Source organism: Aquila chrysaetos, chromosome 2 (genome assembly GCF_900496995.4).
Source record: "Aquila chrysaetos chrysaetos chromosome 2, bAquChr1.4, whole genome shotgun sequence".
In the NCBI taxonomy this organism is placed as follows: domain Eukaryota; kingdom Metazoa; phylum Chordata; class Aves; order Accipitriformes; family Accipitridae; genus Aquila; species Aquila chrysaetos.
Window position 1 is genome coordinate 64,339,514 of NC_044005.1, and position 13,195 is coordinate 64,352,708.

At 35.7% G+C, this 13,195-nt stretch overlaps 1 protein-coding gene across 7 annotated transcripts in view; it reads right to left on the reverse strand.

The window, feature by feature from the left end:
• GRIK2 (glutamate ionotropic receptor kainate type subunit 2) overlaps window positions 1–13,195 on the reverse strand; it is a 480,740-nt gene that overhangs the window by 149,106 nt on the left and 318,439 nt on the right. For all 7 annotated transcript variants that reach the window (XM_030042616.2, XM_030042625.2, XM_030042664.2 and 4 more), the window contains one exon: window positions 1,037–1,260. In XM_030042616.2, coding sequence (XP_029898476.1) covers window positions 1,037–1,260 — 224 coding nt within the window. The remainder of the gene's footprint in view (window positions 1–1,036; window positions 1,261–13,195) is intronic.

The window sequence follows — 13,195 nt, forward strand, 5'->3', positions numbered from 1 at the left end:
CAACTACAGCACGACAGGAAAAGAAAAATATGAAGATTCTACTGTGTACTACAGAATGAAATCATAAAAATCTTGGGTCTGAAGTGAGATTGCATTATTAAGTCAAACATAAAAAAAAAAAATCTTAGTGAAGAGATAAAAGCTGATATAGTTTATATGTATTTGATTAAAAAAAAAATATTTGAAAGTGACTACTAGGAGGAATCTGCAAAAGAGATTACATTTACACCCCTGGGAACCACCGATTTACTGCTCTGATTTTTTTTTAGCTGTCACAGCAAAAGTCAAAGTTACAACATGTAAGACTATTTCTGTGAGCATCTGGAGTCAGTCCTAATTACTTAACAAGGAAAGGGTAAATATAATCGGAATTTTTGACAAAAGATGTTTTACTGCTTGTCTATGTTGAAGAAAACAGATTAAAACTGAGCCCTATATATCAAATTAATTTATAACTTAACTCCAAAAGCTCAACTAAACATGCTTCCAAATACACTCCTGTCTGGGACTTTAAATTATGTGAGGTACCTCAGGGATTTTAGCTAGCACACAATTAAAAACTAAATATTGTTACCCTACTTCTAAGATACTAATCTACACAAAGTAACTTGTTTTGTAACAGGTAGAGGCCCAATTTGTACATCTAGGATTAACATGGGCAGCTAAGTACTCAATTTGAGATTAAGCACCACAGCATCAGATGAAATCAGGCTAACAAAATGTCAACCCCTGTCTTTCTAAACACAGAATAATAGGGAAAAGACATTTCATGAACTTTCTAGTGTCTCTAAATTTGTAAATAAAAGGAGAAAGCTAGCTAGCATACTCAAGACTTAGTGACATAACAAACTGGAGACTTAGTATGGCAGTGGAGAAAATTAATAGTGAGAACCCTCATCATTAATTATTCTTCTGTACATCATGAAGTTAAAATATAAGAGTATGAAAGTAAGAAAATTTTTGTGACTTTTGACAATTATTAGTAAGAAAAAGATGGTAACAATTGCCAAAAAAATCACAAAAGTTGACATGTTACCTGGCTATGACAAAGAGCACACAACTGACACCCAAGTAAGCCAGCAGAATATACATCCAGATATCAGGGGAGAGAGGATTCAGGAAGGAGAAGACGCCCGGGTTTGTACCATTGGGCTTGCGGTACAAAATACTTATTCCAAGAGTCATAAAGGGCTTGGAAAAGTCGATGACCTTCTCTCGAACATAGGTAATTGCCAATGGTGCAACTGCAAGGTCAGCTTTCTGTTAACAGAAATACAAAAAGAGAAACAGGCCATAAGTCAGAAGAAACAGGTTTAGGTAGACAATCAGATTAGGCAAAACACAAACTTTACATGGAGGAGCTTTGTTCTTGTACTAGGTAGGCTGAAATTTACAACTCTCTTCTCCCTACAAGTAAGGAAACAGATTTATTCTACATCCTGTTTACTAAACTGACACAGTAGCATTTAGAGAAAATTAAAAGCACTATTACAGGGTTAGAAGTGAAGAAAAATACTGCATCTTGCAGAAAACATGAACATCCTTTATCACATCTTTTAAAACTTTTTAAAATGTACATATCAGCATAAGTCTTCTTTTTGTCACTCCTTCACTGTGCTCTTTAGTAGCTAACATATTTGTGAAACAGATGTAATTATGCTTGTAAAAGTGTAGGGAAAGGGCCAGGAAGCAGTTTTGCTTATTTTAGCATAAAAATATTGGTACAAAATGAAGAACATTTTAAAATCAGAAGTGCTACACCTGAAAGGTTGCTAGAGGGATTAAGTTCTAACAAAGTATAACTGTCCTTACTAGTTTCCAGAAATCACTATGAAACTTGTAGGTAACTGACTATTAATCAATTGCAGTATTTAAGAAGAAATCATACAATAGAATGTATTTTGTCAACTTACATTGAGTTTTAGTTATTATGGCAATAATTCATAGGAGATTAGTAAATGGTCTATACTATTTTTATTCAAAACTTAATGGAAATCATAGTGACAAGAAAACTACAGCATCTACTTTTTAATCTCTGTCAACAGCTCTTGAAAGACTACTGTGCATGTGTGTATGTGTATATGTGCACATATGAAAGAGGGAAGTTCAGTATACAGTACAAGACTTGGCAAGCTGTAAACTAAGAAGTCCTTGAAACTATACATAAATACAGGTATGTAGTAACAGAAATGGTACAGCTACTGTGAAATACTGCTATCCAAGTAACATAGCTGCAAATAACACCATTTTCAGAATGCCTGTTCTAAACCAAGATCCAGAGATTTTATTCCCAATAAAACTGTACAAACTTATACTTTTATATACTTTCTTTTCCTCAGTTGGTATTGCGCATACTGTGTAACACAAAATCCCACACAATGTTATAGCATTTCAATGTTCCCTTTTTTTGTTGTCTCACCTTCCACAAAGTTCTACTATAGTCTATTGTTGTTATGAGCATTTATCATATCATTAGATCTACTCTAGTAAAGTACTTCTATGTTACAATGTGAAACTCTATTGGCACTGTTCATTTAATTTGGTAAGGGTTTACTGTTCAAAAACATGACATACGTTTCATTTTCATTGGTATTCAGAACTTATAGGTATTAATCAGACCAGCGAGGCTTTATTCCACAGCAGCTGATTTTTTATGGATTGCATATTACTGATGATATTCAAGCTGATGCAGAAAGAAAACAGTAAAGTAAGAAACCAAAACTAATTTGAATTAAAAGTTATAGGTCAACATGTAGAAGTTTGAGAAATGTAACAACTGAAGCTATTAGTTTGTGAGGCAACTAGCAGTCCTTACTCTAAGATTCTGAAAGCAACTCACTAGAGACCGTCAGAAGATGCAGCTGCCCAAAGATAGAGAAAATAGATCTTTTGGAAGGCTATTGGTAGTTGTGAATTTTAGTCTTAAAACATTGACAGAGCCTTAATGACTAACAAATTATTTCTTTTAACAAATACTATAGGAAATCCAACCCTTGATCATTAGATGAAAACAAAACCATATACAAGTGAATATAGGTTGTAACTATCTGCAGTTGAGCAAAGCTCTAGGGAAGTTGCAGATGAAATTAGAAAAATAACCAAACAAGAAACAATGCATGTCTCATATGACAGAACCAGACAATCGGATATCCCAACCTGGGAGACAGAGATCCAAAATATAGGTCCGTATCTTGATATATCAAGATTTTCTTCAGAGCTTTAGTAACTCCATTTCAATATTCTTGAACTAGTAAATCACCATAAGAACAAAAATTAAGCATCTCAACAAAAATAAAATCCAGAGTCTTTACTGACTGAGGAAACTAGCTGCTAGAATGAAAGACATAAAAATGTAGTACTGCCTCATGTAACCACTTTTGCTAATATATGTTATCTCCAAAATATTCAATTCTCCTGGCAATAATTTCATTCTGAAATGGCACTACTTGAAAGTAGGAGAAATAAGGGGCCAAGTTTCCAGAAGTGCAGTACCAGGGTCTCCTACACTCTTCTACAATGAAGCAATACAACTAAGAGAATTCTCTTTAGTTAATTTATCAGGATGAATTGGAGAGGAATGGTGTACAATTAGGATTTTATCAATCTACATTTATCAACATTAACAAATGAGTACATCCTAAAATGGCTTTCTGATAAATTCCATAACAAAGAATATTTATCTCACTTGGCAATGATGTACGCATCCATTTTTTAGAGTGAATGTATATATAATTCTATTTTTTAAAGGAAAAAAAATTATTTATCTGAAAGCATAATCCTAAACAGCACTTATTCATGACCTTAGAGTACTTGGGATGAAGTCCTTTTTATGACAGCATCCAAGGAGTGGTGAGGATAAGCTAGTCACTACAGAGAAAAATTCTGCACCAGCTAAAGGTTAAAATAGCAATTAGAAACAAGTAAGTCTGACAAGGACATTCCAACGCAAGGTGTAGTCCTGAGCAAAACGCAAGAGTTGTACAGCAACACAAATCATAGCCATACCATGTGATGAAGGAGCGCACTGCAGACAATAATGCCAACGGTAGATGGCACAGACCGGAAAAAAATATTCCTCACAGTAAATTCTTATTTTAATTATGTCAAGTGTGAGGAAATCACAATCCTGCATTCACTCCACCATTCAAAGATACAGCATGATAAATTGGAGAATGGCACTCACATTCTGCATCCATCTTGACAGTTTTTCAAAGAGAGGTTCTGCAGCAAGGAAGAGAATATCCACGACAAGAGGGAGGAAGAAACAGAATTTATCGTAGTCTACAGGACACTTTAAAAAGTCAGCTGAACCATTGACAGTTATTCCCACCATGCTTTCTCAAAGTGCATCAGTTATTTTGAACGTTACTTTTAACAGTACATTCTCAACAGTACTTGATCTTCCATCTTCACCCTCCATCTTAAAGGGTAATGATATTTCCTCCTTTCATACTAGCATATGCACTCCCAGTATGGTCTACTTTCTACATTACTGCAGAACTCTGTGAACAGGGATTGCTGGACCTTCCCTTCTTTTTGTGCCATTTGAGGACTGCACATACTCTCTTCACAGCTGTGTAAAGGTTTCCCCGTCTTGCTGCCATGTGCAGTTGTAGGATGTTCACTCACCAACAAACAATTCAAGGTATACACAATTTATTTCTGCTACAGAAGCCCCTAAGGCATGCTAAAATCCTCCTCTTTTGCTTCTTCATTTACATTTTACTTCCAAGCAGCTTGTTGACTGACAATTTTACATAAAATAACATCTGAAGAAAAAAAAGGAGGACCTTTTTCTCAGTTGCACAGGGCTGAAATTTGGTACATAACCTCTAAGAAGACAAGTTTTAAAATTATACTTAAGTCAATCTATGCATGCAGCTACAAAAAACTTCAGCAAGAAATCTGCACATAAATGTTGAGTAGTGCATGGGCCATAGCATGTATAAGTTGGTATTTGCAGATATTGATATTTTGTATGTGAAAATTAACTCTATAAAATGTAACCTAGAAAAAATGCCACATTAATTTTGGGTGAAATTGAATTTTGAAAGCATTTAATAACTTCTAATAATAATGTTGGGGAAAGGAAAAACAAACACTGATTGAATTTTCTTCTGATGATCCTTTTCTGAAAAACTTTTGTCTCACCTATTTTATTCAAAGGAATTCAAAGGAGTTTAAATACATTCTAGACATAGCAACCACAAAATGGCTAATAGTTATTTTTAATTAGACTCTACAACTACAGAATATTCTGCTATAATAATGGAGTTCTTTAGCCTATGTTAATGGAGTCTTCTGGTAAGAATTTAGCTGCTAATATTTTGCATTGATTTAGTATCCATGTAATATTTACATTAAAAATGCAGGGAGAATCATACAATCTATATCTGTTCTCAGTTGTTTATACAGTCAATCCAATCAGATTGTGATTGTATAATATACATAGAAGTATACATATACACTGAAAATGCATTTTAGTAATTTTACTTCTATACGGGCAGCAATAGACTTACTGCCTGTAAATATTTTTTAAAATAAAAGAAGATAATTTTTTTAAAAGGAAAAAATCATAAGGCTTCTGTTTAATCCACTACGTCAGCTCTTCAGCCTAAGACCCTAAGTCAATATGTAAACTTCTTCAGCCACCTTAAATTTTCGGGATTGTTAAACCGAGCGCTAAATTTCAGTTACATTCCCTGTGGAGAAAATGCATCCCTACACTAGACAGAGGAAGACTAATACCCAGCTTCAATAATTTAAACCCATCTAACAGGCTTTTAATGCACAGAGAGCTTATGCAACACTCCTGTTCACAGAAGTGCATTTCCCTGCCACTGATTTGGAAAACTAAGATCTGTAGTTTGCCTTTAAGCTTGTGATCTATCCTAAACTGCCTTGTTCATGCTGCTACATTATAGAAAATTTTACACCCTGTGTCTTTATTTTAACTAGCCACTTACATTATTTTGATATAAATTGTTTTTCATGTTTTTCTACTACCTTTCATGGGATTGTAGGACAATTCAGGTGGCAAGAGACATCAGGAGGTCTCTTGTTCAATCTCCTGTTCAAAGCAGGGTCATCAACATGATCAGACCAGGTTGCTCTGAGTTTTACCCAGTCAGTTTTGAAAACCTCCAAGGATGGAGACTACGTAACCTCTCTGGATAACCTGTTCCACTGCTTGTCTGTCCACATAGTGAAAAAGTTTCTACAGACAAGCAGTGGAGCAGGTTGTTTAGAGAGGTTATGCAATTTCAATCCTTGGAGGTTTTCAATTTATGCCAGGCACCACTGTGAAAAGCCCGGATGCATCTTCTTGATAACCTCCTCACAGGTCCTGGAAAGCTGCTACTAGAGGTCGCTACCTTTGCCAAATGTAAGTAACATAACATCAAGTCCAAAACAAGTCCAGACTAAATAGCCGAGTTTAGATGTCATGCCTTCTTATTTGTGGGATCTTGACTTTTATAATTTAAGATTAATTGCTAACAATATCATATATAGATGCAACTTTAGCAGTTGTTACTTTATTAACATAGTAATTTAACATAATAAAGTAACATGATGACAGTTTCAAGAGGTACTGGCTCAAGTTACACATGGGTTTCTAACTGCTGAGCTGCTTCTCAGTATTTACTGTTCAGCAACAAAAAGTTACTGAAAGATGGGCGGTTTACTCAGATTCATTTTACTGACACTCAGTAGTATTTCATAGCTGTTTCATTTCTTTAGACATCCTTCTGTCAGCATGGCTAATACTCTTCTTGGCAAAGTCTTGAACAGCTGTGGTAACTAATGGTTGTGTCAGCTACAAGCCCTCAAGTCTTTAGAGGAGGGTCCTGATTTAGTAATCAACAAGATCATCTCCCTAGAGATCCAGATCTCCAAAAAAAATAAAAAAAAACCAAGGCAAACTGTTCTGCAGAGGAAATTTGCCTGCTGTCCAATACTACAGAAACAACTTGCTACATGAATTCAACTACACAAAAACATTTGGAAACCTTGCTACAATGGCTTTTGAATAGGATCGAGCATATCTTTTGATCAACCTAGCAGTGTCTAGAACTGACTTTCGGTATTGTTTTCTGTTTGCTGCTTTGTTATTCTCTGAACGTTTAGTCAAGGAAAAATACTAGTACTAAAACCATCAGGAACTCTGTAATTAGTTAATTTACATTATCTCCTCTTATTCAAGGTTAGTAAACCTAGGAATTTTTCTAGTCCATTCTCATTTAGCTACGCCAGCATGGATTAGATTTAATAGCTGAATAGATGTAACATGAGTACCCATTCAAAATAGTCACAAAGTTTCTATTTGTTGATTTATAGGATGCTGTTCCATGGAAGTATTTTGAACCAACTCTTTTTTAATCAACAGTTACAGAAATTGTATGTAAGAGGACTAGAGCAGTGGACCATGAAACTACACTTAGCAGGAAGATGGATGACAATAAATTACAACAATAATAAAATCTCAGCCTTATTTCTTATCACTTCACTCCAGCAGAGTTTTCCACAAAGGACTCTTCTAATGGTTAGAAGGGCAAGATTCACATACCCAAAGAAAGGGCAAAGTGCCAAAGACAATATTTACAAGACAGTGTAGATATTGTGGCTCAGGGTTCAGGAAAGGGAGACTCCCGCCCTTAAAAAAAAAATAATTATGAGAGTACTTAATTAAAATGTAACAGTTCTTCTTTACAGTTATCACACTCTTTTTTTCCAAAACTGTATTTTTGTACCAGAGATGGTTTCTAAACATGAAAATTACTGGACACCATGCTCCAGCGCAGCTTCTTGAAATAAAATACAGAGGTAACACTGACTCCTTTTTTGTAGCTAACATTCTTATCATTATACTTTCCAGATTTACTGCAACTTCCTGCAAGTGTTTTTTTTCCAGTTGTTATCAGCTCTGTCACCTAGATTTTCAGTTACTGCATTCAGGACAAAAAAATCCCACACTTTTTGATTTTGACATGAATTCTGTTCTCAGATATATGAGTTTTTATCAAATTGTTTCAGTGAATTCATTTCATCATGCATTCAAGTTTGACTTGTATCAAATTTTACTTGCTCCCCCTTTTCTGCATCACTTTGTCATTTGCAATTTCTCACAAGGGAATCAAAATGATTAATAATGTTTTTGCATATAATTTGGATGGGAGTAGATCACTGCAGGATATAATACCTCTTATTGATTAACAGTTCTCAACTGACAACTTTTTGAAATCTATCATTTCATCAGCATAATTAAGGGCATAAAACCCATTAATATGGACAAAATCAACCTCCTGTACACTCATCCCCTCCAGCTGCATTTTGATGCAGCTATCAAAAGACTTTATTTTTAAAAGAATCCACACACTGATCAATGAATCATTACATTCCAGTGCCTTAGGCTTTAATTAAAATTGATCATTATTATAAACAATAACAAAAAATGATCTTTTTAGAGAACTCCCAACATATATGAAATAAAAACAGAAGTGTTTTTATATTGTGTATATTCTTAAAACATTATATATCATGCAATGGTTTACATGTGCCATAATTATAAAGGAATGGCTAATACAGTACGTATTTTATTACCTAAAAATATTGTCACAAACCTAAGGAAGAAAAATGTTAGTAGTGTTGTTATGCACTAGATCCTAACTTAGTTCTGTTCTGCCTAGGGTATATGTAAGCTAACTCATTTGAAAAACTCATTACATTTATTTAAATTCAATAAAACTTATCCAAGCTCTAGGCATTATTTAAGTACTGAAGATACCAGGATAAACTATTAACAATCAGCTTTAATAAAAATAAAATGCAAATCCTAAGGATAAAATCTATGGTGGTTGAGTTAAAATGTTTTTGATATTTATAAGATGAAATCTATGAAACACTTAAAAATGTCATTACTGTTATAATTTATTCTTTGTATTATGTGAAGTTCTGCTTCATTCTGGAAGACAAGGATTAACAGAGGGGTACAAATACATAATGAGTAAGAACACACAATATAACAAGAAAAAATATTGATCGGCATGACAGGCAGATGTAGACAAATTCCTAGTCTAACTACTGACCAATTAGAAAGTGGACAGATATAACAACATTTGTGGATGACGCTAAATTAATTATTCAAAGTAGCAAGATTATAGAAGAATTGCTCTATGTCAACTTGCACAAAAAGATGTGGAGGACAGTAAATAAAATGAGCTCAGAACAAGAAACTGTCCAGGAATGCAGAGACAGAGTTAGGCTAGCCAAAGCCCATCTGGAGTTGAACCTGGTGAGGAATGCCAAGGGCAAGAAGGGCTACTATAAGTACATAAGCAACAAAAGAAAGACTAGAGAAAATGTGGAACTGCTGCTGAATGGGGCAGGGAACCTGGTGGTAAAGGACATGGAGAAGGCCAAGGTACTCAATGCATGCTTCACCTCAATCTTTACTGGTAAGAATACTGATCTTCAGAAATCCCAGGTCTCTGAGACTACAGGGCAAATCTGGAGCAAGGAAGACATAACCCTCAGTGGAGGAGGATCAGGTGAAGGAACATGTAAACAAACTGCACATACAGAAGTCCATGGGACCTGATGGGATGCACCCATGAGTGCTGAGGGAGCTGGCTAATGTCAGCCAATCCCAATTATCTTTCAAAGGTTGGGGAGATCAGGAGAGTTTTCTGAGGACTGAAATTAAAAAAATGTCACTCCTGTCTTCAAAACAGGCAATTCAGTGTCAATTAATTCCTGGAAAAGTGATGGAGCAAATCCTGCAAGTCATATTAAGGACAAGAAGATAACTGAATGTTATCAGCATGTATTTATAAATGGGTAATATTGTCTGACCAGCGTGATATCTTCCTACAGTGAAATGACTGGCTTTGGTGGGTGAGTAGAGAGCACTGAATGCTGTTTATCTTGACTTTAGCAAGGTTCTCAACACTGTCTTCCATAACAACCTCAGAGACAAACTGACAAAGTACAGACTAGATAAGTGGACGATGAGGTTAAATGAAAACTGGCTGAGCTGTTGAACTGAAAGGGCAACGTGAAGACCAGCTGGAGATCAGTCACTAGTGGTGTACTCCAGGGGTCAACACCCACACCAATACTGTTTAACATATTCATTAATGAGCTGGATGAGTGGACAGAGTGCACCTTCAGCAAATAGCCACATTGTACAAAACTGGGAGGTGTGGCTGGTAGACCAGAGCTGCTATTTAGAAGGACCTCAGCAGGCTGGAGAAACAGGCACACTGGCACCTCATGAAGTTCAAATAAGGAAAATGCTAAATGCTGCACCTGGGAAGCATAAACCCAGACACCAGTAACATGCTGGAAGGATGGTGAGCAGCTGGGCTGCATTAGGCAGAAGCATTGCCAGCAGGTTGAGTGAGGTGATCCTTGACCTCTACTCAGCACTGGTGAGGCACATCTGGAGTGATGGGTCCAGGTCTGGGCTCCCTGGTACAAAAGAGACAGGGACATACTGGAATGAATCCAGCAAAGGGCTACAGAGATGATTAAGAGATTGGAGTACCTGCCATATGAGTAGAGACTTGAGTGAGCTGGGACTGTTTAGCCTGAAGAAGAGAAGGCTCAGGGGAATCTGATGAATGAATACAAATAACTGAAGAGGGGAGGGGAAGTAAAGAAGACAGAGGCAGACCCTTCTCAGTGTTATCGAGTGAAAGAAGAGGTAATGGGCACAAACTGAAATGCAGGAAATTCCATTTAAACATAAAAAACCCCTTTTCTATTGTAAGAATGGTCAAACACTGGAGCAGGTTGCCCAGAGAGGTTGTGGAGTCTCCATCCCTAGAGACAGTCAAAACTTGATGGGACATGGCCCTGGGCAACCTGCTCTAGTTGACTATGCTTTGAGCAGGGATTTGGACTAGGAGATCTCTAGGGTCAGTTTCAACCTCAACAATTCTTTGATTCTGTAGTGTAAGTAATTTCTCTTTCCAATTCTCTACACACATCTCTGTAACAAACCTGCAGTTTTATTTCTATTCTGGAAGCAGACAGAGAAAGAAAGTTTGCAACTAGTGAAACTAGGTTTGGCATATAGTCTCCTAAAACTGTCCGTAATATTGTTGATTTCCTGTTAAGCTACAAGTAGTTAAATAAATAGATGATATAATTTTTAAAATTACAAAGACAACCAGAAATTGCTCAAGTATTACAGGAATTAAAATACTAAATATGGCATCTATCTCATTTCTCTTATTTCTATATTACTGGTGTACAGTGGGAATGAAGAGAAAAAGGAAAATATTCTTGTCTGATGGCTACACTACAGAACAATTTTCTTAAAGACACCTCAAACTGATGAATTTAAACATTTAAATATAGCAAATAATTCAACAGAAGCTCTAGAGAGAACATGATATCAAGTTAGATACAGGAGCATTAAGTCTAGAATTGAAATGTGCTATTCCTCAGTCCCACAAAGCTCTGTTGGTACAATGGCACTCTTTGCTGGTGCCTGGTTCTAGTTCTCTGATTCAGGCACACATCTGAAATCATGCTGCCACTGTAATCTAAGCTGCTACTGTTCTTGCAGCAAAACTCTATCACCTTTATGCAGTTCTCTAATAGCAACAGGATTAGTCCAGAGAAGAGCAATGACACTATACTTCTGTGGTGGCTTTTCATAACTGACCCTTTATTTTATCTTTATTATTACACTGTAACAATAATATAAGTGTAGAACTTACACTAGTTTTGCTTTTACATTTTGGAATTATGAAATACTACAGTATTGCAATAACTCTTTTGAGGGACAGAAGGATCATTTTCAAACTGACTTGAAAATCATAAGACGTGGAAGTGACAGGGCTGAATGCTGCACATGACATTTTGAAAGAGCTCAATTATTTTTCTAAGTTTAAAAACTAATAAAGATAATTAATTACCATGCATTTGAAGAATGACTTGAAGATTTGTATACAAGATTTTGATACATTTTTGACAAGACACTTATTCTAGAATATCCTGACTAAAAAAATTCTAACGGGTATCTATACTGTTTCACAGTTTCTACTAGCACTTTATGAGTATCATGCCCCACACATTCGTACAAAAATATACATTCATTCTTTACAAGCACCTATATGCAGTCATTGATATGCGTATGTGTATATGTATTTTTTCGCACGAATATACATTCTCAGGAAGAGAAGTTACTCATCTTTGGAAGTTACCACACATTACTGCTAATCAGGCCCTCAGAGGTTCGGAAATAGCAGAATAAAAATTGACTGTGCAAATCAATTTCAAGCTATTGTGACAAAGTAACGCGATTTTCTTCCTAACACACACACGCACACACACAATCAGTTTCATTTGGTGTATTTTGGACTTAAGTAAAGCTGCAGTGATGGTTTCTTTTTTTTTTAAACTCTGAATGTTTGACTTTTGTGTAATTTTCTTAAACAACTGAATTATCTTTGATCTTGTAAGAATAACAGATCAGAATTAATACCTTTCAGTTCCCCAAACAGTATGGGTGACGTTCTATTTTGGGCATCATTCCCAGGGACACATCTCCTGCCAGCACATTCTGAAACTCTTTTACCAAAATGTTGCTTTGCTGAAAGTTGACGTACTCCAGGATTCCACAGTCCCTCCTCCCTGCCTTCCATGAAATGTTCACTTTGAGATGTGTTGAAATTCTTTGGTGATGAGCAAAAAAACAAATTGCAGCACAGAGCTTTTGAATTTTTTTTTTTTCGAGCTTTTAGTATCAGTAACAATATTAAGAATTCATTTGGTTGTGTTAATTGTGCTTCATGAATACACCTGTAGTTGATTTATATAGGTCCCCTGCAAGTCTTTCAAAATCCTTCTGTTACCATTTCCAAATGAAGAAAATCCAAGCAAGTAGCAACATCTCTTATGAACATGCTCCGAGTATGCCATGTTCACATTTATGAGTAGAATTTCTGAATTCCTGATCTACCAAGCATGCAATCAAACTCCTAAATCATTACTTCTAGGAGGAATGAGGTTAAAATAAGATCTAAGTAGGCAGAGAGGAGGACTAAGGGAAGATTGGGAAAACTAGTACCAATCAACTTTCCCTGTACAGCTGAACTTATTTTGATCTTTGTAGTGATCAAGTACCATACAATGAAGTATAGATACTGTAGAAATAGACTGAATGAACAGATTCACGATAAAC